This window comes from Falco cherrug, chromosome W (genome assembly GCF_023634085.1).
Source record: "Falco cherrug isolate bFalChe1 chromosome W, bFalChe1.pri, whole genome shotgun sequence".
Taxonomy (NCBI): domain Eukaryota; kingdom Metazoa; phylum Chordata; class Aves; order Falconiformes; family Falconidae; genus Falco; species Falco cherrug.
Window position 1 is genome coordinate 5,196,983 of NC_073719.1, and position 22,715 is coordinate 5,219,697.

The 22,715-nt window shown below is 38.2% G+C and overlaps 1 protein-coding gene and 1 non-coding gene across 9 annotated transcripts in view; both read right to left on the reverse strand.

The window, feature by feature from the left end:
* Nucleotides 1-15,812, reverse strand: part of LOC129734461 (zinc finger RNA-binding protein) — a 46,381-nt gene extending 30,569 nt beyond the window's left edge. For all 8 annotated transcript variants that reach the window (XM_055697990.1, XM_055697989.1, XM_055697988.1 and 5 more), the window contains exons 1-3: nucleotides 15,670-15,812; nucleotides 15,334-15,418; nucleotides 1,688-1,970 (exon numbers count right to left, since the gene is read on the reverse strand). In XM_055697990.1, the coding sequence (XP_055553965.1) occupies nucleotides 1,688-1,970; nucleotides 15,334-15,418; nucleotides 15,670-15,706 (405 nt within the window). In that variant the 5' untranslated portion in view covers nucleotides 15,707-15,812. The remainder of the gene's footprint in view (nucleotides 1-1,687; nucleotides 1,971-15,333; nucleotides 15,419-15,669) is intronic.
* On the reverse strand, nucleotides 4,513-4,648 carry LOC129734652 (small nucleolar RNA SNORA66). Its single transcript, XR_008730140.1, has one exon. It is a non-coding gene; the product is annotated as a small nucleolar RNA SNORA66 (small nucleolar RNA).
* Nucleotides 15,813-22,715: the final 6,903 nt, after the last annotated feature.

Here is a 22,715-nt window from a genome sequence, read left to right on the forward strand (position 1 = left end):
TTCATTTGATTTCAAAGAAATATAACAATAAACCTCTTTTCCATCCAGCCTGTGTAAAGTAGAATTATTTTTCTTTAGTTTAGGGGACTCTTTTCTGCCTGAATGCATCTAATAATTGACTAGTTTAATGACCTTGTATTTATGAGTAAATGTGCTACTGGAAAGATTCCTACATTTTGATTCATTACCATACATGACAAATTACAAAAGCCATACAAAGGAATTTATAACATAGAGCAACAGTAGTCCTTTTAAACAAACAAAAATACTAATTAGAATCTAGATAATGCCTTGATAAGTTTAGGACTAAAAAAATTAAAGAATTATTACAAGGGACATAGTATTTCAGTGTCTTCTCATAGTAAATGCACATTTTAACTACGGGCCATGCCATAAGAGTTTGGTAACTCTTGCACATAAACACACCAGCCTAGAAATATCCACTAAAGACTGACTAACAAATGCTAATGTAGAAAAAAAGCTGATAAAAATACAAATAAAATTCACATTTCCAATGGGAAACTACCTGGCCATGTAAAATCCCTCATCTTTCTGCATCTAAGCTGTCTGAAACCAATGGGCTAGGGTTACTGATGTACATATATGCTTGCACTGTGTGAATCTGGACAGACAGGGAAAACTGCAATTTCTCACTCTTTCTTAAAAACTGAACAGGAGTAAACACTTATGTTAGATAAGTCCCAAGATAACCACTACAGACTGAAATCTTCCAACTGTAAAACTGATGCAGCACTCTGATTTGTATTGCTAAGTTTCTTTATTCCTGGACTGAAGAGAAATACAAGTCACTGACAGGATGTTGTTTCATATGACATTTAAGCCAGCGTAAGAATGGGAAGTTGTCTGAGGTACCATCACATCTCTCCTCACAGCCCTACACAATCCCACCTTTATCTCTTGCATTGGCATCACAACTGTGCAGAACCAAGGAAATTCTGCAGAAGTCTGTCAAATCTGTGGAAAGATGCTACTTCTTTTTTGGTTGGTTAGTTTTCTGTGGGATCCTTATCCTGAACTGACCCACCCAAATGCTGACAACTGCTAGATTCAATGCAAGGAAGTGTCAAGCAAAGGTCAGGGCTAGACGAAAACAGACAACAGTTCCCTTTTGTAGAAGCTTGTAGCCACACAAGATTAGGCAGTGGTCTCACAAAGGATACCCAAAACCTACTCAAAGGGTAGTTCCTCTCCTAGGGTAATCTTCTATCCTCTTACATTTGGTACTAGGGCTCCTGTGGCACCCAGAAATCTGACAAAGGAACTATATCTCCCACTGAAAAAAATTATTGGAACAGTTTTTTCATCTAAATCAGTTCCATGACCCAGTTTACCACATGCCACTTGAACATTTAGGCTAGCTGAGACAAATATTTCAGCAGAGGTTCACAAAATCATTTGGAGATAAATGTCAATTCATTGCTTACTGTGTGGACATCTAAATCTTAGCTCCTGCAGTACTACTGCTGATAATCCTCTATACACAGCATATGAGACTGCAGTCACTTCACATTCTATCAGTTTTAGCTACTAAGTAATTTGAGTTGCAATCAAACTGATTCATGGAAGAAAAAGATATAAATATCATCACATTCTCTTATCCAAGCAGGCCTCCTCCTTTGAACATATAATTTAAAAATCACACAAGCAATTGCTTATTTTAACACACCTGGTAATTCTGCGTAGTGACAGGTGGTGGTGGTGGTGGAGCTTCTTGTTGCCTCTGTGTATAACCATAATCTGTAGCTGTGTGCGATGTAGGATAGCCTCCATAAGCAGCAGCTGTTGCAGAGGCCGCAACAGCTACTGGAGCAGGCCTGGCTACTGCAACTGTAGCTGCTGCTGGAGCATAGGCCGCAGTAACAGTGTGTGCAGCAACTGGTGCCTGGTGGACAGTGTAGCTAGCAACTGTAGTTGGATGGGAATACGCTACACCTGAAGCTGGCTGCTGGCTATATTGGAAAAAGACAGTAAGTAAATAATTAGATTGATTCAACATACTAGCTAATGCCTAAACATTTCAAAATCACAGATTTGATTAATACCTGTCTATTCTACAAACAGACCTGGAGCAGCTATCATACATTTTAATGGCTTTTATTACCCCTCTTCCACCCCCATGAAAAAGGCTGTATCATTTTGAAGTTTCTGTGGATGCAGACATATTATGTAGGTGGTGACTTTCTTCTTAGCAAAGGGGGTGGTGGTGTGTTCCACTGCTTGAAAAGAACCCAAGTCTTTCATTTAAAATAATACAGAAGCCTTACACTATTAACTTTTCATGACCAATAAGTTTTTAAGTGTTTTAGTAGTTCTTCAATAAAACTGACATACCTGTCAAATTCAGAAAAATACTGCTTTTCTGTGAGAGCTCATTACTGACCTGCACTTGCATGATGTTTTTCAGTAAACCATATTAAAGTAATGAGATTTTAAAGACTTGCATGAAAATTAGCTGAGAACTCTTAAATTTAAGGCAAAGACACTTTAAATACACACCTCTGATAAGGGACTTTTCCCACAAAAGTTTAGAATTATAAAAGCTGGTCCCACTCACTCGTACAGAACTCTACTGCCTCACAACACAAAGCATCAAAAGAACAGTCAGTCAGATCGAGCAAGATGACTGCTACCAGAGCTCTGGCAAGCTTCCAGACACATGACGAGACTAATCTGCCTCTCTTAAATTTGCAGGTAGGACATTAATATGTGGCTATTTACTAAGAATGAGTAAATATTAACAGTGGAAATAAAAAAAATATGGCTTCAAAGGCTTAATTATTTGAACTGAAACTAATATTATTGTCCTATATTGATCTATAACTGTGCATTATGATTAAAAGCCTACAATAGTTATTTTTATTTTTAAACAAATAAACTGGCAAAATATCACTATCTGGAACACTGATATGAAATGGGGATTGAGTGACTATTCTGAAATTTTTAGTACACTTCCAGCACTGCTTTTCAATAATATTTAAGAATGTCTATACCACTATAAAAATATAATTCAAAACCAATTCCATGCCTATTAGAGAAGGCAGCATCCCCTATTTTTTAGAAGTAAATAGAAAAATTAAATCTCACTTGAAGCAAACATACTCAGTGGCAAAGTGGAACTGCAGCATGGTTATGCTCAAAACCAAAAGGAACAAGAAGTTATAGTATTTTTTTTCCTAAAGACTACAATATTCTCTCTGACATAACTACCAGAAACAAAGCACCTTTTAATTATAGATACTATTATTTTTGCAAAAGACTTTTCCATAACTCCCTTGTATTTAGTAATTTTTTATTTATTTATTTATTAAGAAAAACTGATTTTGTCAATTACAGCAGAACCCATTAACTTTAATATATTTAAAAAAAATAATAAAATTCCTACAGCAGAAACACACAGAGAAAATATTTGATTTACATGCCTGGACTCCACCTTCTTCCCATCTTAAGCCCCTGATTGCTTAAAAGACCACTTGCATTCCATCCAAACTTAATTAAGCTGTGAGTTGTACTCACAATTATGTTTCATTTTATTTTCAGCTTCTTAACATAACAGTGGAAGGAAAAGACCTGAGCCATTCTGGTGTAGCTCCCACCACTGCTCGAAACAATTCCTCCTACTTGATGTATATAGGCAGTTTCTCTGTTTTGTCAGTTTAAGATGAGAAATTAGACTCCACCAGAAAATTCAGGAAGATTATTTTATGATGGTAAAAGTCAATGACAATCTATAAAATTAGGCTGCATTATCTACATATCTAACAGTACAGAGGTGTAAAATATTAAAAAGTTCTGAGGTAATTCACATTATCGTATGCATCTACTAAAAATACATTAAATTGAGAAAACAGACAGCAGACTATTTAACTCTGACTGCACTTGAACACATCAACAGTCTAATACTGCCAACAAGGAAAATCTTGCTCCATCCTATTCCCACTCTTATACATCCCACCTCCCATATACTAAACTTGGCTATGCCATCCTATTCAATCCCTAGTGCTAGTTCTGCTACTTGTCAAGCTATTAAGTGCACTGATTTAACTCATTAATCTAGCAGAAAACTGAGATTTTTTTTTTCCTGGGCTCATTTTCTAACATGGTAGAAGCGTTACAAACATTGGAGCTCGTAAAACAGTCTGCTGAGTGCCAGACCCCACATAAATTATATGTATGGAAGTAGGGGGGGGGGGAATGGGAGGGAGAGAAAGAACAGAGACCTGTCCAGGAAGCATTAATTTGGCTCTTCATGTTTCATGAAACCATGCTTAAGTTACTATTAGAAAATACAATACAGTGTTCACAACACACTATGAGGTAATAATATCAGTCAGTTTATCAAAGAAAATGCTTTTGTTCTCAGAACATATATGATTAAGTCTGCCTGACAGTTTTCAGTATTTAATATTGTGAAGAGATTGTGATCATTATGAGCAGGACTATTAAGATTCTGCTACAGTTTCATTTCTTCTGTGCTATTTTTGTATCAAACTTCCTTATCATGGTATAAAATTAACAGTCCAAATACTTTGATTTCTAAGGCTAATTAGTTCTATGACCACGTTTACGTTAGCAAATCTGTTCCCCTTGCTTCTGCAACATCATGCAGAGCTAGTGACCAAGTTTGCAAGACTACAAGAAAAATATTCTAGAATTGACTCCTCCTTCCTTTTTAAAAGTTATGGTACAGAAATTCACAGACACATATTTCCTAAATTTATGATGTTTCTTTTTCTCCCCCGGTCTTACTGAGAAACTCTTAACATTATGACCAGACACTTTCATGTAAGTAATTTATATCAAAAGATTTTTGTGACGACTTCATTTAACTTACAAGAGTTTTTAATCCTGGTTTGGTGATTAGTGCCTCATCATATTTGCTGAGATGAACTTACCTCCTCCCAGACTAATTTTGCAAGACTCCCTATTCCACTGATCTTTCTTGCAGTTGTTCTTTGCATCTATCCTAGTATTATGTATTCTTCCTTCCTTACTACAGATGGCAAGAACTGTATGCATCATTTCAGATGACGTTTCAGCTGTGGTACACACACTGCTTTCTTTCCAAACAGTCTACCTTCCTCAGAGCAGCTTCTTGTATTGACAATATTTTCCTTGCATCAAATATCACAATACACCATACTAATATAAATACTAAAGTAAGGCTCAAGACCAATCCCCAGGGTACTCCACTGCAATTATTCCTATTTGATAATCACTCTTTAATTCTACTAACTGTTCCTATCAGCTCCTTCTCTACAATCCTTTTACTACCTCTACCTTAAGTAATAATTTTCCATACTGCATCACATCAAGTATTTAAACTTAGTCCCAATAAATAAGACTCCAAACGACTTAGGAATCTGGTCAAGTTATCAAAGCAACAATGAAATACAGTATGTCAGCTGAGCTATGGTAACAAACCACATGCGTGTTCTTCATCACAACAAAGAAAGTAATTCAGTTTAGCTTAATCCCCAACGCAGTGAGAAAAAAGTTGAACCAAATTACAAGCAAAGAAGCTGATTGACCTGGCAACTTAGCAAGTTTTCTTTGTAGGTTAATTCTTTCCCAAAATAAATTCTAATATCCTTATTAGCATCTTTGAGTTCAAGGAATTCTAGCGCTCTTCATATGAAAAGATAAAAAGATACACAGTCCAACTAGCTTTACTGACTAGGCAGAGCTTAAAAATCACAGAATAATTTAGGCTGAAACAAAGATTTGGAGGTCATCTGTTCAAACCCTGTGCTCAGAGCACAGCTAATTTTGAAGTTACATTCGGTTTCTCAGGGCTTTGTGCCCAGTCGGGTTCTAGCCATTTCCAAGAATGGAGATTGCAAGACTGCTCTAGACAACCTGTTCCGGTGTCTGAGCACTCTCAAGATTTTTTCCCTTAGTTTAGAAAAGATTCAGTTTCAAAAGCAAATGAGTTCTAGAGAAACATTTACTTAAAGCAAACTCAGTTTGTGAACATTCAATTCAAAGTAACTTCATATTACAATTCTTACGGTGTTTTAACTTACTATCAAAATAAACACTGATCTTTGATTTAAGAAGTTACAGGCAAAGGACTTGGAAGCTTCAAATCTTACTCTGCTGTATTGCTCTAATAATAACTCTTCTGCCCGAGATTTTCATTTTAAAAGAATACATTTTATTCATACCACACCTATTTCTTGAGCTTATCATAACAGTAACAGTGCTTCCCCACCAAGCTCACTTTAGTTTCTATTTTCTAGTAACACCACACATTCTTCAATACTCATCATCTGGCTCAGATTTCTATTTCACTGTGTTTTCACTATCCCAGCCACAGCCAGTTTACAGTCTACATGTTGCACTCAACTGTTCTGCTCCACATTCTGTAGATGTATGTTTCAGTCAATTACAGAAGGTCATTTCCAGCACTTTACCTAATGTTTTTTTGTCTCTCCCTACCTGCCCTCAACTGCTACATTCATATCCCTATTTCCCCATGCTTTTTGCTTCCTCCTCCCAAATAAGCTTGCTTCTATTCAGAAGTTTTACACTCCAGCATATACCTAGCTTACTCTTATCTTCCACATCTTATCTAAGGAACCTCAAGATCAAGAGAATTAATTCTTTACACACAATTATTGTACTACAGTGCACAAAAAAAGTATTTTTGTAAAACACCTTTGACTCAAATCTTTGAATAACAACTATACGAATTTCTACTGACATTAATTAATGATGGAAAACACTAATCTTTCTGATGCATTAGTATCAGAAAAAGTACCACATATTATGAAATATCACTATGATATTAAACCTTCTAGATAAGACTGACTGCAGTGAGCTGTGACTGTGTATCTTTCTCCACTCTAACCTCCAATTCCATGTCAACCTGAATTTCTGGGGAGCAAAGGGCCACACTGGCTCACAATCTTGCAGAATTCATCCCAGAGCAAAGGCCACAGCAAAAATTAGCCTTGTCCACATTGCTGTCTGGTATAAGAAACTCCTTTCACCAAGTGAAATGAAGTTTTCCCAAGACAGGTGCATGTTTTGTGTTGATACATTACAAGCTGGACATAAGACTAACACTGAAGCTACTTTCATGGTATCAATGTTTAATATTGCTGTGTACACTCAGAACTGTGATTTTGAAACAATAACACATGTAAAAATCTTTTTCCCATTTGCAAATTCTAAGTCCCCATTCCAAAATACTAAGGTATCAAAGTTATTAAGATCTCCCTGCCCGATTCTACACCACAAATTAAGCTATAGTATAGCTTATAAAATTAATTAAACTATAGTATAGCTTTTTTAAAAAGTATAAGTCTAGGTAGATATTTAGCTTGGAAAAGTCCAGCCTGAATACTTACATTTGGTTAAGTTGTATTAAAGCATCAGCAACAAAAAGTCCACACCCTGAGAACAAGCTCTGAAAAAGAATGTGTTAGCCATCACTACTCCACATTAGTTATTAAAATAACTAGATTATTTCATATTTCTGTTAGTAATTTTTGTTCCCCTTTTCAAAACCCCAAATATTCAAGAAGCAATTAAAAAAATCTTTTTTGAACTGCACAAAGATCTTCAACAAGGAAACTGTAGCAGTGTTTGTTATACAGAAAAAGAAATATGAGCTTCCAGAGTGAAAAAAAGATGGCAGTACACCTAAAATGATTTTAAGTCAGAAGCTGGCTAGGAGGCAGAAAGTGCCGATCAATAGGAATTAACGAAGTATTGGTGTCCACTTCACAAAACATTGTTCTCCAGTTCCAAAACCATACAGGTTTGCCTAATTTAGCTATTTTATATAGGTCTGCAAATGGGCAACATTCATTCACACACACAAAAAAAGCAGCTTAGGTGAGAACCTGTATTATTATTAGATCTAAAATAGCAGAATCCTTACTTGTTACTTTAATATAGTGACACTGATAGAGGGTCTGGATTTCCTGGGATTTATCAGCCCAAGACTGACAAAGAATTAAGAGTATTTGAATTTGAGAAACAAATACTAAATTATCTTCTGGAGAACGCTTTGCTTTTGTCCTTTTTCATTTCCAGCTATTGGCCTTTTCTAGTAAAAAAGTGTTGAGGTATTTTTGTAAACAAAAAAACCCCCAAAAAAAACGGTAGAAAGCTTTCTTTATTGCACATTAACAATATCAAGAAAATGCAACGCTTTCATATAATGCTATCTATTTTGTCAGGTAATAAATTCAGGTGACTTAAAATTATAATATATTTTATTTTTCACATTAGGATATCTGTGCAGTCATGCATTAAGAAACTTAAGGTATCTAGCAACTATTGTCAGAGGAATACACTTTCAGAAAAACACAGTCTATTTCCATATAAGATATATAGAACATAAAAGGTATATATAGAGGAAAGCACACAGAAGATTCCCTATAAGCCTTGCTTTTCATCACACTGACTGATTTAATTTAAAAACAAAAATTAATTGTAATTAATGTGCACATAAGCCAAAGGAATACAAAAATGCTGATCTCCAGCATATCTCTGTACTAACAATCACCACACACATTAACACTACTACTATTTCAGCTCTGTTTAGGGTGATGAACACTGAAAATTCTCTTCCTAGAGGTAAAGGACATTTATTTTTCTTTTTTAGTTTTCTGAAGAGTGCTATTTTGATATAGAGTTACAATCAGGACTAAAACCAATTTTGTCTCTACCCAAATTACCAGCTGCCTCAGAAATGACAACTTCTAAAACATATTTCTTGCAGGTTTTTTTGCATGCAAATGCAGAAGTGATTTTCAGGCTAACTTAGCATAACACTTAAGCTACTCTTAAAAATAATTTTTAAAATACAAATATCTTGAACTAAAAAAAAACAACAATCAAACACCCCACACAAACAAAGTTTTATTTCTCTAACTGTAACTTTTAGGAATATTCGAACGTTTCAGCATTAAGGAAACTATATTTGTTGAGACCTAACTGCTAGATTTCTCAAAGTTTCATAGACTACTCTATTAGTCAGAATAGCAAAACATACAATTCTGCAGTTTTTCTTTCAAGGATATGAAGACTGAAACAAGTATGACCTAACTCTCCAAAAACTGAAAGAAGCACTACAAACTGCTGCTTCCTCAGTTTCTAACCTAGAAAGAGACACTACTGAGTAACTGGTCAGATGAAGTTTCAGGTGTGTTAATGGAACCTGGGCAAAGTAAAAACAAAATAATAATTTAAAAAAAAAAATCAAATGAGCTTTTTTCTCCTAAACCACACTTGACAATAAACAGCCTAAAATGATTAAATGAAATATCGCACTACGGTAAGTTGCATTTTAGAAGACTTATGTTTTTCTATAGCCTGTCACTCAATAAAGGCATAAAACTTTGAAGACTGAATTTATATTTTTAGAACTTTAATGAAAATTATTGTTTCCTATTATTAGTACCCTGTGAACAGAACATTGTTTATAATACAATTCACTAAACCCGAAGGCATGCACATGTGCAGTCCTCTTGAATTCTGTTAAATTTTAACAGTTCCTGGTAACATATTCTATGGTTTAACTACACACAGCCTAAAAAGACATTTATCTCTAGTAATTTTGAGTTTCCCTTCCTCTTCCTTGTTTCTAGTAACATCTTTGCATCATTCAATTAAAACCAAAAAAATACCGATTTCTAATGGATAGCTAAACCATATACTATCAATAACTCACCTCAAAGACAAATATCCTCATGTTTTCAATACACCCTTACTGCTTTGTTCACCTTCACATTTAGTCTCACTACCTGATTGATATCCAATCAAATTCTGCAATGTTTTCCTCACTGTACATCACAACATAACTGCAAATGCCTGTAACAGTGATGCAATATATGCTCTGTATCTACCTCTCTTTACTCAGTTGCACACAATGGACAGCTCAATGCTTATAATACTTCCTTCATTACCAAAACCAGACTTGAATAAAATCAGTGTTAACAGCTTTGTTCACAATGATAACACGAGACAAAAAGAACTGAGCTCGAGATGTTACATCGGCTGGAAAAAGTACCAACTACTAACATTTTCCCTGTCAAAATCACAGAATCAAATAATGGCTGAGGTTGAAAGGGACCTCTGGAGATCATCTGGTCCAACCCACCTGCCTAAGCAGGGCCACCTAGAGCCAGTTGCCCAGGACCATGTCCAGACAGCTTCTGACTATCTCCAAGGAGGAAGATTCCAAAAGTTCCCTGGGCAAGCGAGCAGCTGCGTGGTCCTTAGTTGCTGGCTGGGGTTAAACCATGACAGTGAGGTACTTTTTCTCCCCACCATTAGTCAACTGCAATACTGGCATACAGCCCATGTTAACAAACCCTGAGCCCCTTGTTACCTTTGTAATGTTGGCATATCTCCTTTGAGAGCGGGACCTCACCGACTTGAAAATAAGCCTATGAAAATCTTTTTTATCAACAGCAGTAACTTACTAGAGGCTTCTTGCATACATTAAATAAGCTAGACTAGCATGTTTAAGACGGCACTTTAACATAGATTGGAACAAAGGAGAATCAGCATCATGCAGCTCAACCCTATTCAGTGAAGTCCCTTTTGCATATCCTTTAAGATGGGATGCAACTCAAGAGATCATAATTTTCATAAAATTCACAGAAATAAAGCATTTGGAACTTTTATACTATGATATATGTACATCCATCCTATGATAAAACCATAATTACTTTCATTCCCCATGCATTTTAAAATGGGGTATATATAACACAATACCGTAAGATGAATAAATGTTTTTCTTAAGTTTAAGTCTAGTGGCACATTTTCAGTTCAGAATAAGCCTGAAGTCCTACTCACTATTATTGTCCCTATCTTCCTGTTGTCCACCAGTACAAGTCCAAATTATGTTTAGTAATACTTTAAGCTTGGGCTAGTAGGCCTGTGTGGATTATAGCCTTAACATCTCTGAAAGACTGAATACTTTTGTAACCAGTATCTAGTTGAAGAAGAGGTAACTGGGGCAGACACAGAAGACAGAAGTTAATTACAAGTACTAGCAAATGTGAAAAAACACTCCACCCCCAAACAATTCTCAATAGCCAACTTATCCATCCACAGCACTTCACCTTCCTTTGCTGTTCTGCACCAGTCTCAAATATCCCATAAAATTGTGCATTGTACTTGAATGCCTAACTAGCTATAGTTGCAAGAATTCACTTCCATATGGCTGCCTAGAACTCACAGGCACTGTGATTGGCTCTGGACCCTAACTACTACAATTGCCTTTGTCTGTGAAGGCTCACCTCAGTAATATTCATGCTATTTGATAGCAATTCAAAGTTAACAAATCACTCCTAACTACCCAAGAATCTCCTGTCTGTGACCTACCTCATTAGAGCAGGGACACAATGTGAACATCACTAAGATGAAACTCAGACACTCAAAGATTCTTTATCTTCTTAACAGAAACCAAAACCTTAACACAAGGTTAATTAAGACCACCACATTTGCACACACTTCTCCATCCAAACATTTCTCAACATCCCCATCTCTCCATCAGCATCCCCACATTTCAGTCAGCCAACTTTAAAATAAAAGCATAACTATATGCCTCTTCTCCAGCACTGAATCAAGAATGCTAATATTTTTTACACATAAGGACAAGCCTATATTAAGTTGCTCATTTCAAACTGAATACACGCACAGTGGTTCAGGTGCCCTACAGAGCGCACATGCGCACACACACATTAGAAGACTAGTAACACCAAATTCCACATTTATTTCAGGCTCCTAAATAGATCGACTAATACAGTTAACTAAGTAACATGAGGTTTGCATTGCACACAGGTTTATAACCTTAGGACCCAATACCACCACTAGCAGAAAGTACAAAAGTATTGCAACATTCAGAGAAATTTCCTGTATCGTTATTTGCATAATTTAATGCTTCTCTCATTAAGTCATGATGTTATTACCAGGTAGTGCACAAAGAATTTTGAATGAGTGGAGCAGCAGGAAATTTTATGCAGTGACAACACTGAAAGGAACAAGAATGCTTCTAATCCATTATTTACGGGTTTAAAAAGCACTTAACTCTTGCTACCTTTGATTAAATATGAAACAAGTTAAGATTTTAGGTGTATTTTATGAAAACTAATATTTATGAACCAATAAAAACAGACATCTATTCCCCTTCTTATCTGGTCAATTCAGGGAACTATACTGCTTATGCTGTTACAACAGTAAATACATTATCAACTCCTGCACACACTACTTATTAATTCAAGATCTAACATCTGAGCAGCTACCAATCTGGCCTTTCTAACTGCTTCAAATATCAGTATTTAGTATTAAAACTATATTACTTGGACAAATTTTAATTTATCCTTCATGTGAAGGATGAGGGAGTATTTAAATTATCCACCATAGCCACACATAAACTAGAATCACAGGAAGACACAGTGATTTCTATGCCAATAATAGCATCATCTTTTCAATTGTTGATTTTAAGAAGCTATTTCCTTGAACCCAATAGTTCTAATACATTGTCCCTTCACTACTACTAATGCAAATTAGAATATTGTCATTTTGAGAAACTGGAATTCCAACAGGGTTTATACTGGTCTACAAGTCTAGATTTAAATACAGGAAACCTTTACTACAAGCACCTTTCAAATATTTAGTTAGTATAGCAGATTTTTCTCCTTTGAAATTATCTATCAGAAACTAGACTCTCTTCTTTCTGATGCAAAGTTGTTTTGGGGTTTTATTTCTGCATGACTCCAGCTAAAGATTTAACAGTTTCATACTTTGAGATATTCCAAGAAAGGCTTATATCCTAAAAAGAAGCGCACAGATTTTTTGCACTTAGCTGAAGTGCTGAAATTGACAGCATTCTATATGTTATCATTAGGGAGTACTGACAGATTCCTTTACAGTTGGAGCCTAAAGTCCTCCCAGTGCATCAGAATTTTTAACAGCCTTTTTGTCAAGAGAGAACCAAAAAAAATTTGACTAATGTTTTTTATTATGAAAGTTTCTGTTACTTGCTATAAAAACTACAGCACTAGGACTTCTAAATGGCATACATCAAAAACCTAAGGTCTTCAGTTTCAAGTGTCTGATTTGCCCTCCTAAAACAACTTGCTATTTTGAGTAACTCTTTTAAAATCCATGGATTAGTCCTGTGGCCATAATTTTTTTGTTGTTGTTGTAGATTTATGAGACTCACTCACATATTAACTATGCAGATAAACATCCATTCGTATTCTCTATTATCCTAGTTTCTAACGACATAGGATTTTTTTTTGTTCTATGAACTGTTACTTTGAATACTGGTAACAATCTTAGAGGACTTGTTGCAATAATAAATCTTTTATTATATATACCCTGCCACCACCATCTCTTTTGCAAATATACTGGAGTGGAATATACATTTTGTAGCACTCCGTAAACAAGCTACTAAGGACCTGCCAAATCTGCTCCATGAAGGTAAGCTCCCTTTTAGACATTTTAAGAGACTCCTGTGTTTTCTGCTCAACTTATTAAATTAATTCTTGTGAAAGGACTGCTTCGACACCAATTACTTTGTCTCTTCACTTTCAGATGCAGCAAATATACAAACCATTTACAGGATGCAGTCTTTTACTGATACGCAAATAGAATAGTATCTTGCGCTTATGACAGCAAAGGAAAAAAAGTGCCTTTCAATCTGTTTTTCCATTTTCTCAAGAACACATTTAGGATTAACTACTGAAACAGTTTTGAACTTGAAATTTATTCCAATTATACGTTTTTATATTGCAATTCAAAAGGAAATTTCAAATGAGTTGTTCAGTTTCTTAAGCCTACAGATCACCTCAGTTCCGCAATAAAAGGAATAATTTTCAAAAATTAGTCTCCACTTCAAAATTGCAGATGTACAGATCTCAGTTTATTTTTCACTTAAAGACTGTTTATTTACTTAAAAAAAAAAAAAAATCCTCTATGCTATTTAGAAACTCCTTCATACCCCATGATGAACCAGTTTCAAATTTCACTATAACTGTCAAGTAAAACATAAACATACTGTGAGCACCTAATCTTAAAAGAACAAGATGACAGGTGAAGTTTAATTCTCTCCTTTAACTGTTATACATTAGAGTAAATGAAAATTTATGCACTTTATGTCCATTTCCAGGAAAGAACAGATAGAAAGAATAGATTGGGAGTCATTCCAAGACCCCCATGAAACTATATATTCCTGAAACTGTCAGGTATGCATTTTTTTATTAGCTAGTTAACAGTAGCACACATCTGCATTCATTTGTTAATAACCCCTCAGATATTTTCTTTATTCTTCTGTTTTTCCCATTAACCAAGACTTAGGAGTCAAGGAAAGTCTTTATTACAGATTTATGAAACAAATAATTTAGATTAAAATGTGGACTTCAAGGTGCTACTCCAATAAAACCCAAAAATGTGAAGATGTTCCCTGACTGTATCTGGGTTTTGCCAAATTAATAATTTGATTTCAGAAAAAGTGAGATAACAGATGCTAACAATTACTTTTTAAACACACTGATACACAATTTGGATGCACAAAGAGTACAAAGATACAAAGGTTTAAGGCAGTATGTCTATACAAGATGTACAGTTACAAGTCCCTGAGCTCCACTATAAGACTTGCTCCTGGTCTTAGATATCCAAGTAGGAAATCTTTTTAAAAGGTGTGTGGCCCTGAAAGTGCCTTCTCTACTTTCTGAGACACATTACTTATAACATTGCTTCAGTGGAATGAGACAGTCGCCTGTATTTTCTGGTGCTTCAGCTCTTCCCTTATCCATCCAGTCTCCCGTAGGTCGGGTTGGTGTAATTTTAACCTATGTTAAAAAATTCCATTCTCCCACGCTGACGCAGGGGGGGTAAAGACTTGGGGAGCAAGCCCCATCTTCGCTGAAGATGAAGGGCCCAGGAGCAGCAGATAGTAATTCGCTGGTGTTGTTGACTGCAAGTGGCCATTTTAATTTAAGGGCCTTGGGACCTGATGCTGCCGCTGATTCTCCTCCTCCTCCGTAGTGCCCGGCTCCACCTCCCCACCACTAGGGATACAGGGAGGCCCTTACCAAGAAGATAAGGAAACATACCCGCGGGCAGGGCAGACCAGCAGAAGTGTCCCAAACACAACCACTCCGGAGGAGCGGGGCGCAGGAGAGACCCCACACACGGGGCGGGGGGTGGGAGCAGTCCCGAGCATTCACCCCGAGGGGGCGGGGAGATCCCGGTCAGGGACACGGGGCCGAAGGCGAAGAGGGGAGGGGTGGTTCCGGGCCCAGACAGAGGGAGAGGAGGGGCGGGAGGGGTCGCGGTGTTTACCTATACTGGGCAGCAGCCCCACTATGGGTGAAACCAAAGTAGTTGCCGGTGGCCATTTTGGCATCTTCTCCCAGCCGGCTGGGCACTGTGGCGACGATAACCAAGAGGCGGCGGCAGCGGCGGTGATCGGGGCCATGACAGGAGACCCGACGGGGGGTGGTGGTGGTGGTGGAAACAACAACAGACAGACAAGAGACAGAAAGCGCGCGAGCGCCAGGTCAGATATGGCGCCTCAGGACCCCCGTTCATCCGCTCCACGCGCAGGCCGCATCCCCTCCTCCTCACCGCCGCCCCCACGCGCACAAACACACATAAACACCGAGCGCCGTTACTTACCATAAGTGAACGAAACTACCGGGCATATAGGAATCATGAGTCCAAACTGACAGTGATAATGGCGGCTGAACTCTCAACTCTCTCCCACTCCTCCCCGCTGCGCTCGCTCCCTTCCCCCCCCACCGGCGACTACGATGGACTGCGGCTGGACCCGTGCGCACGCGCAAGACGTTTCAGAGGCTACTGGGAGTTGTAGTCTGGCCCATAACTACATACCCTTCCCCCATCCGTAGAATACTGCGCTTACTGCCGTGGAAGCTGCCACCACGCTTGAGGCGCGAATCCTCATATGCGCATGCGCGGACTGTGCAAAGGCTCTTGGGACCTGTAGTTCTCCCTCCCTGAGGCCTAGGCGCGCGAGAGAGCTGCTCTTAGAGGACTGTCGCAGGTATCACTCGCCTGCCCCTTTCCTCCCTCCATTATTCCGTGTTCTGCATCTACAGTTCGCGTTTCAAAAGTGAGTTCGTTACCCAGTGTGCTAAGTCAAAGAAAAAGTATAAAAACATGAGATATTGCTTTTAATACAAAGTTGCCCAAAGTTGTGCTAGGTGAACTAGCACACCTTGGTTGTTTCCACAAACAGATTTATACATGATTTCATGAATATTAATTTTTTAACTTCCAACCCTCTAACACTGACTGGATGGTAATCTACATAATGGTTACACAATCTTATTGGCTAACTGCATGCTCATTGAGGAAGGGTCTTTGTAGGCCAGGGTACCTGGTGTAAGGGGAGTGATTTTTAGTATTATAATGAAGGTAGTTTGCTTAAAGACACATCTGGCTATTTGTCCAACAAGTATCAGATATATCTTGATTGCAAGAGACTTGTGTTACCAACTTTCCAGAATGTAATTGTTCTTCAAAGTCGCCTTGTCCTCAGCAGCAATTACTTGAGTTAATCATCCTTGATAGTTCTTTGCATGGGACACCCTGAGTTGAAATAATGTGTGCATTCTGTTTCTTCAAGAATATGTGCAAAATGTTAAACAAAACCATATGTCCATATAGTTTTTGTTAGTTAGTTTATATGTTCTGGTTACAAAATTTGATAACACAGTCACATCACACCTGTACCTGTGAACTCATTGCAAGGATAGGGTCGGATTTTCATTCTTGCCTGCAAAGGCACAACACACCAAAGTAGGTAGCTCAAGTAACAGAAATCTAGGAGAAACGGGTCACCACCACCCTTGCCATATACTGGTGTTTGTCCCTATGCATGTACTGCACATGTCAGTATTTACCCACTTTCCCGCTGTGGTGAAATTTATTAAATTGCTTACTACTTATGAAAAAGCCTTTGTCTTTAATTAGGAATCGCTTAACTTGGACAGGGAGCTCAGGGAGCTCAAGGACAACTTTAATGAGCAGGTGGTGTTTGTCTTGAGCCTCCCGAACAAGCAAGATATGAGCAGGAACATCCAGACAATAAATATTGTGTGCAGCTGTGTCATGACAGTAACTCTACCACGCTTGGGCATCTGGCCAATGTCCTGGGCATGTGTGAACCTTACGAATCATGAGACAGTGCACACCTGCACTTAGCCTAAACTTAAAAGTTTGCATACACTAGGTATGTAAACTGTTTTTGTTTTTCACTGAGTATAAAAGTGGGCAAACCCTGGGACTGGGCCAGAAGCCTCACCTACGGGTGGACACATTGCATAGGGATTTCCCAGTTGCTGAGAGACTCCTGGCACCAGCTGCAACGGGGCTTCCCAGCCAAAGTGTGGGCCTGGATGATGTTAAGGTGGTAATTGGTGATGTATCCTTTTCTTAGTCTCTGTAATGCTTTGCAGTAATGATTTGATGCTTTGCTCCTATTGCTCTTCTATCATATTTTGCATAATAACTATTACTGTTTCCTTTTATCATATTGCATGCTATTTTCCTTTATTGTATTATAATATAATAAACTGCATTTATTCTTACATTTGATTTGGAAATCATTTTTGCTTGGTATCCAGTCAGTCAGCAAAACACCCAAACAAGCACATTGTCAGCTGAAGATTGACATATGCAGCAGGTACCTAGTTAGCACTCTTACAAAGCCATGGAACTAGAAGGCAGCACCTGCAGCTAGTGCACACATGCAGAGTTCACAGCAAGACCTAGGACTTGTCTAACCTTGCAACAAGTTTTAGATTCACCTGGGCCCCAGGGTGCACCGCCACAACCCCACACGTGAAGAGCAACATAGCTGTCATCCAGCCATCTGCACATCATCTGACTTGTCCCTAAAGCACCACAGCTGACACACATACACAAATAAATTGTGCAATAGTTCCCATGTGCTTATTGTATATGTGAGGTAAATACTCACCTGTACAGGGCCCATTTATCTGAAGTTTCTAGGAACCAACAGTCCATCAGATTGTTCCTAAAAACTGTTGGGCAGTACATTACAGTCAGTGCAGTAACCTCCCGTTCAAAGTGACTGATTTTGTATCTGTTCCCCATAACCCTGTTCCACTTTCCCTCTGAGAAGCAGATGCTTCTCAAAGCTCTGAACAAAGCAAAACTTAAATCCTTAAATACTTGCATCTCATTTGTGTACTTTGTCCTCACTATGATATACACTTCTCTAATCATCTAAACCAGGGGTCCTCAAACTACAGCCCACAGGCCAGATACAGCCGCCCAGGGTCCTCAATCCGGCCCGCGGTATTTAAAGACCCCCCCCACACACCGGGGTTTGGGGGGGGGGGGGGGGGGGAAACCAAGCAGACACAGATGACTTCCTGCCACTTAATCTGCGTGCCAGCCCCCTGTTTAAAAAGTTTGAGGACCCCTGATCTAAACTAATCGAGACTCCTAAAACACTCGCTTCTGGAATAAAGTGATCATTTTAGAAGTATTTCTTTTCCATAAGTCCAACTTATTCAAAACATCCCTGCTTGGGATCTCCCACAGTCCTCACAAAAACACAGGTTTCCCTTATCCCACAGTACCAGCAATCATCTTAGGCAGTAAAACTTCAACAGAAATATTTTTGATCATAAAACAAACGAGAAAAGTAATTTATCATCTAAAGTTTATATTATTGCAGCTTGTATTGGGTTTACATGACAAGGTTTCGGTGGGGTGGGGCTGCAGGGGTGGCTTCTATGAGAAGATGCCAGAAGCTTTGCCCATGTCCGATAGAGCCAGTGTCAGTCAGCTCCAAGATGGACCCACTGCTGGCCAAGGCCAAGCCAATCAGCAACAGTGGTAGGGCCTCTGTGATAACATATTTAAGAAGGGAGGAAAACTGCTGTGCAACAGCAGCTGGGTGAGAGAAACAACTCTGCAGACACCAAGGTCAGTGAAGAAGGAGGGGGAGGAGGTGCTCCAGGCACCAGAGCAGAGATTCCCCTGCAGCTCATGGTGAAGACCATGGTGAGGCAGATTGTCCCCCTGCAGCTCACGGAGGTCCATGGTGGAGCAGATATCCACCTGCAGCCTGTGGAGGATCCCATGCCAGAGCAGGCAGATGCACCTGAAGAACCTGTGACCTTGTGGGGGTCCCACATTGGAGCAGTTTGTGAAGAACTGCAGCCTGTGGGAAGGACCCATGCTGGAGCAGTTTGTGGAGAACTGTCTCCTGTGGGAGAGACCCCACACTAGAGCAGGGGAAGACTGTGAGGAGGAAGGAGCAGCAGAGACAATGAGGGATGAACTGACCACAACCCCCATTCCCCATCCCCCTGTGCTGCTTGGTGGGGGGGGAGGTAGAAAATTCAGGAGTGAAGTTGAGCCCAGAAAGAAGAGAGGGGTAGGGGGAAGGTGGTTTTAGATTTGTTCTTATTTCTCATTGCCCTAGTCTGTTGTTAATTGGTAATAAATTCAATTAATTTCCCCAAGTTGAGTCTGTTTTGCCTGTAATGGTAAATGCTTAGTGAACTCCTTGTCCTTATCTCAACCCATGAGCCTTTTGGCATATTTTCTCTCCCCTGTCCAGTTGAGGAGGGGGAGTGATAGAGCAGCTTGGTGGGCACCTAGCTTCCAGCCCAAGTCAAACCCATCACACAGCTGCATATGAAGCATAGCAGCTTAAGATGCCAAACATCCTTGCCAATTCACTGAACATAATTTATTGGTCATTATTATTAGCTTTGCATAGGAACTTAATATTATCCTAATCAAGCACAATAGGAAAAGGATCCTGCATGGGAAAAATAATAAGTTTCCAACTTCTGTGGTGCACTTTCAGTCAGAGTGCTTTTATGTGAAGAAAGCAGCTATTGGGTGAAGACATTTAATTGCTATTACTTAGAAAAACAAAAGCCCTAATCCTGAACCTATATACAAGAGTATTTCAGGAAAGGGTTCTACACAAATCTTCTATAGCAGAACTGAAAGAACCTCTGCCACAAGAACCTCAGTGCACTTGGGATACAAAAATGAGAGATACCTATACTCCCCTCTCCTTGTTTTTATGAAAAATTGTTCACAATTGGACCACCGGATCACAGTACTTGGACAAACAGGAAATGGAAGTTTTCTTTGTTCCATTCTTTCAAGTTTTTTCAGTTATAAACCTTCCTATATACTGATAAACATATATATTCAATACACACTTCAGTAAAAAAATAAGCATCTATATACACACACGGACATTAACATACCTTTTAATGCTGTACCGCTAAAGTTATATTTTACAAGTGGGTAGGTCTGCAATTGCCTATTCTTTCTGGATTGATGAGGTAAATTCGGAATATTTACACTCTTTTCAATCTTTGGCTCCAAAAGCTGAAGAAAAAAACCCACCTTTCTTTTTCACAATACAGACTTCTGTCTTAGTTTTCATACCTTCTTTCATCCAAGTAATTTCTAGTCATTCTAATTAAAATACTCCACTTTATATCTTGTGATTTCAGCCTTGCATATTGTCTGTGCATAAGCTCCTGTTTGGCAGCCCGATTAGGCTGCAATTTCAACAGAACTTTCAGATTACTTTTCCAGTTGAATTTTGCATATTGAATCTTCAGTGCATATATCACTTTAAAAAGATTGCAACATACTTTATGAGAAGTCACACTTACGAAGTATGACAAAAAAATACTAAGTTTTCCCATTTTCTTGGGAAAAAACCAAAACCAAACAGTGGTATTATGCAAGTCTTTCCCTCAGCATTTTCCTAATAAGAACCTGATGCTGCCTGGTGACTTTGTGAACTGTTACATAACATCTATTTACATTACTACTAGCTTGCAGGATCAGATTCATAGTCTATACTTAGAAAACCTCAGTGGGTTATTGTGGTGACGCAAGTCAAGGCGGACTTAAAAGAAACCACTATGCCTGCGTGGCTGGGTTCGGACAAAATGGCCTTTATTGTTTATACAAACTATTTTTATATCTTAGACAGTACAGGTGTCAGACCCTGATAGGTTTTTGTGTCCTTCTTCTTGCTTGCTATTTGCTGTTGCTGTAGGTGCCCGTATGCTGCGGTTCTAAGTTCCGATTCTTCACATCCTGTTTACATACCTGACAATTTGTGACTGTCTTAAAGGTACACGGCTAAGTCTTTGAAGTCAACTAACTTGTCTGCAGACCCCAACAGGTTATAAAACAAGATTGCATCTCTGTAAGACATGCAACATATTTGCTTCAAAATGAAACCATAATAAATTCAGATTAGATCCTTTAGGGCATTTTGAACTTTACCCATTTCTGTACCCATAACTGGAAGGAAAATAAATAGAGTGATAAAGTAAAAATCATGTGGCAGAGAGAGAGAAAGGCAGAAAAGCTTTAGTGAAATATTCAAAAGATTATTTTTTTTTAAATAGGAAAAAACCTTCTTAATCTCTGTTCCTATTAAGATTAGAGAAGAATAGCCAATAATTTCCAGAATGAAAACATACACTGGAATGCAAAACTTTAATTTGTGATTAAGTAGTACAGCTACTCTATTTGTGCAAAGTTCAATGCATCTAAAAATTATCACAGACAAAACCAGCAAACTATCATTCAGAAAAACAAATCTTTGACCTTCATCTCATCTGTATGAAAGGAAATCTCCAAAATATGGTGAGAAGAAGAAAGCACCATATAATGTGCAGTGTCATCAATCCTACTAGTTTAATTTCCAAGATGCGCATCTCAGCTGCTACCACAGGACTTCAAGGCTGTAGTTGAAACACGAGGAAAACTCTAAATCTTTTGTACCTTCTCTGTAAACCAATAAAACTGAACAAACCTAGACTCTTTTTTTTTTTTTAGCAGATGTAGGTAAGATTACTTAGAGGCAACCTTCCAGTTTGTTTAAAAAACACTCTCAGCTGGCCTTTGTGTGACCACCAGAGGGCAGACAGATGCAGCAGAAGATTAAAGCTTTCCTACACTAAGTACAGAACATTTTAACAAAAGCTGCACTTATTTCTTGAAAAGGTAATTTAATACCTACTGCTTTCTTTGTAAAAACCCTAAATAGGAGTTTTTAAAAAACACTATAAGTCCAATGCTATCTTCGCACCTGGGAATTATTTCACATAGCTACACAGAGACATCAGTTTATCAACCTTATTTTAAAGTGAAATTACATTTTTTTAAGCAGTGAAAACAAAGACCAGATGTTTTCACCAAGGTTTTAAGTGATTAAAGCAAAAAAGTGTTATCTTTTAACAACAGGATTCAAACGTTGAGCAGTGATATGGTATCAACAGAAGATTAATGAAATAATCTATTAAATCATAAATGAAAGTTATCAGTGTTTATAATACCACATTTCAACAGAAAAAAAAAAGAAAAACAATAAAACTCAATGTCCCAGCACTCAATCCTAATACAAAGTCTCACAAGTGTTAATGCAAACTCAAATTTTGCATCATATGCACACGGTAAATGAACCAGTTGCAGTACACAAGCAAAAATACTTCCTAGCAATATCCTTTGTATTGGGTCTGGCTGAGCCCCATAGCAGCCCTCATAGTGCTGTGCTTTCTATTGGAAACTATAAAGGTGGTAATAACACACCAGTGTTTTGACTACTGTTGAACAGTGCTCGCACAGCATCAAGGCTCTCTGTAGAGGGATTTCTAAAAAACCGAGGACAT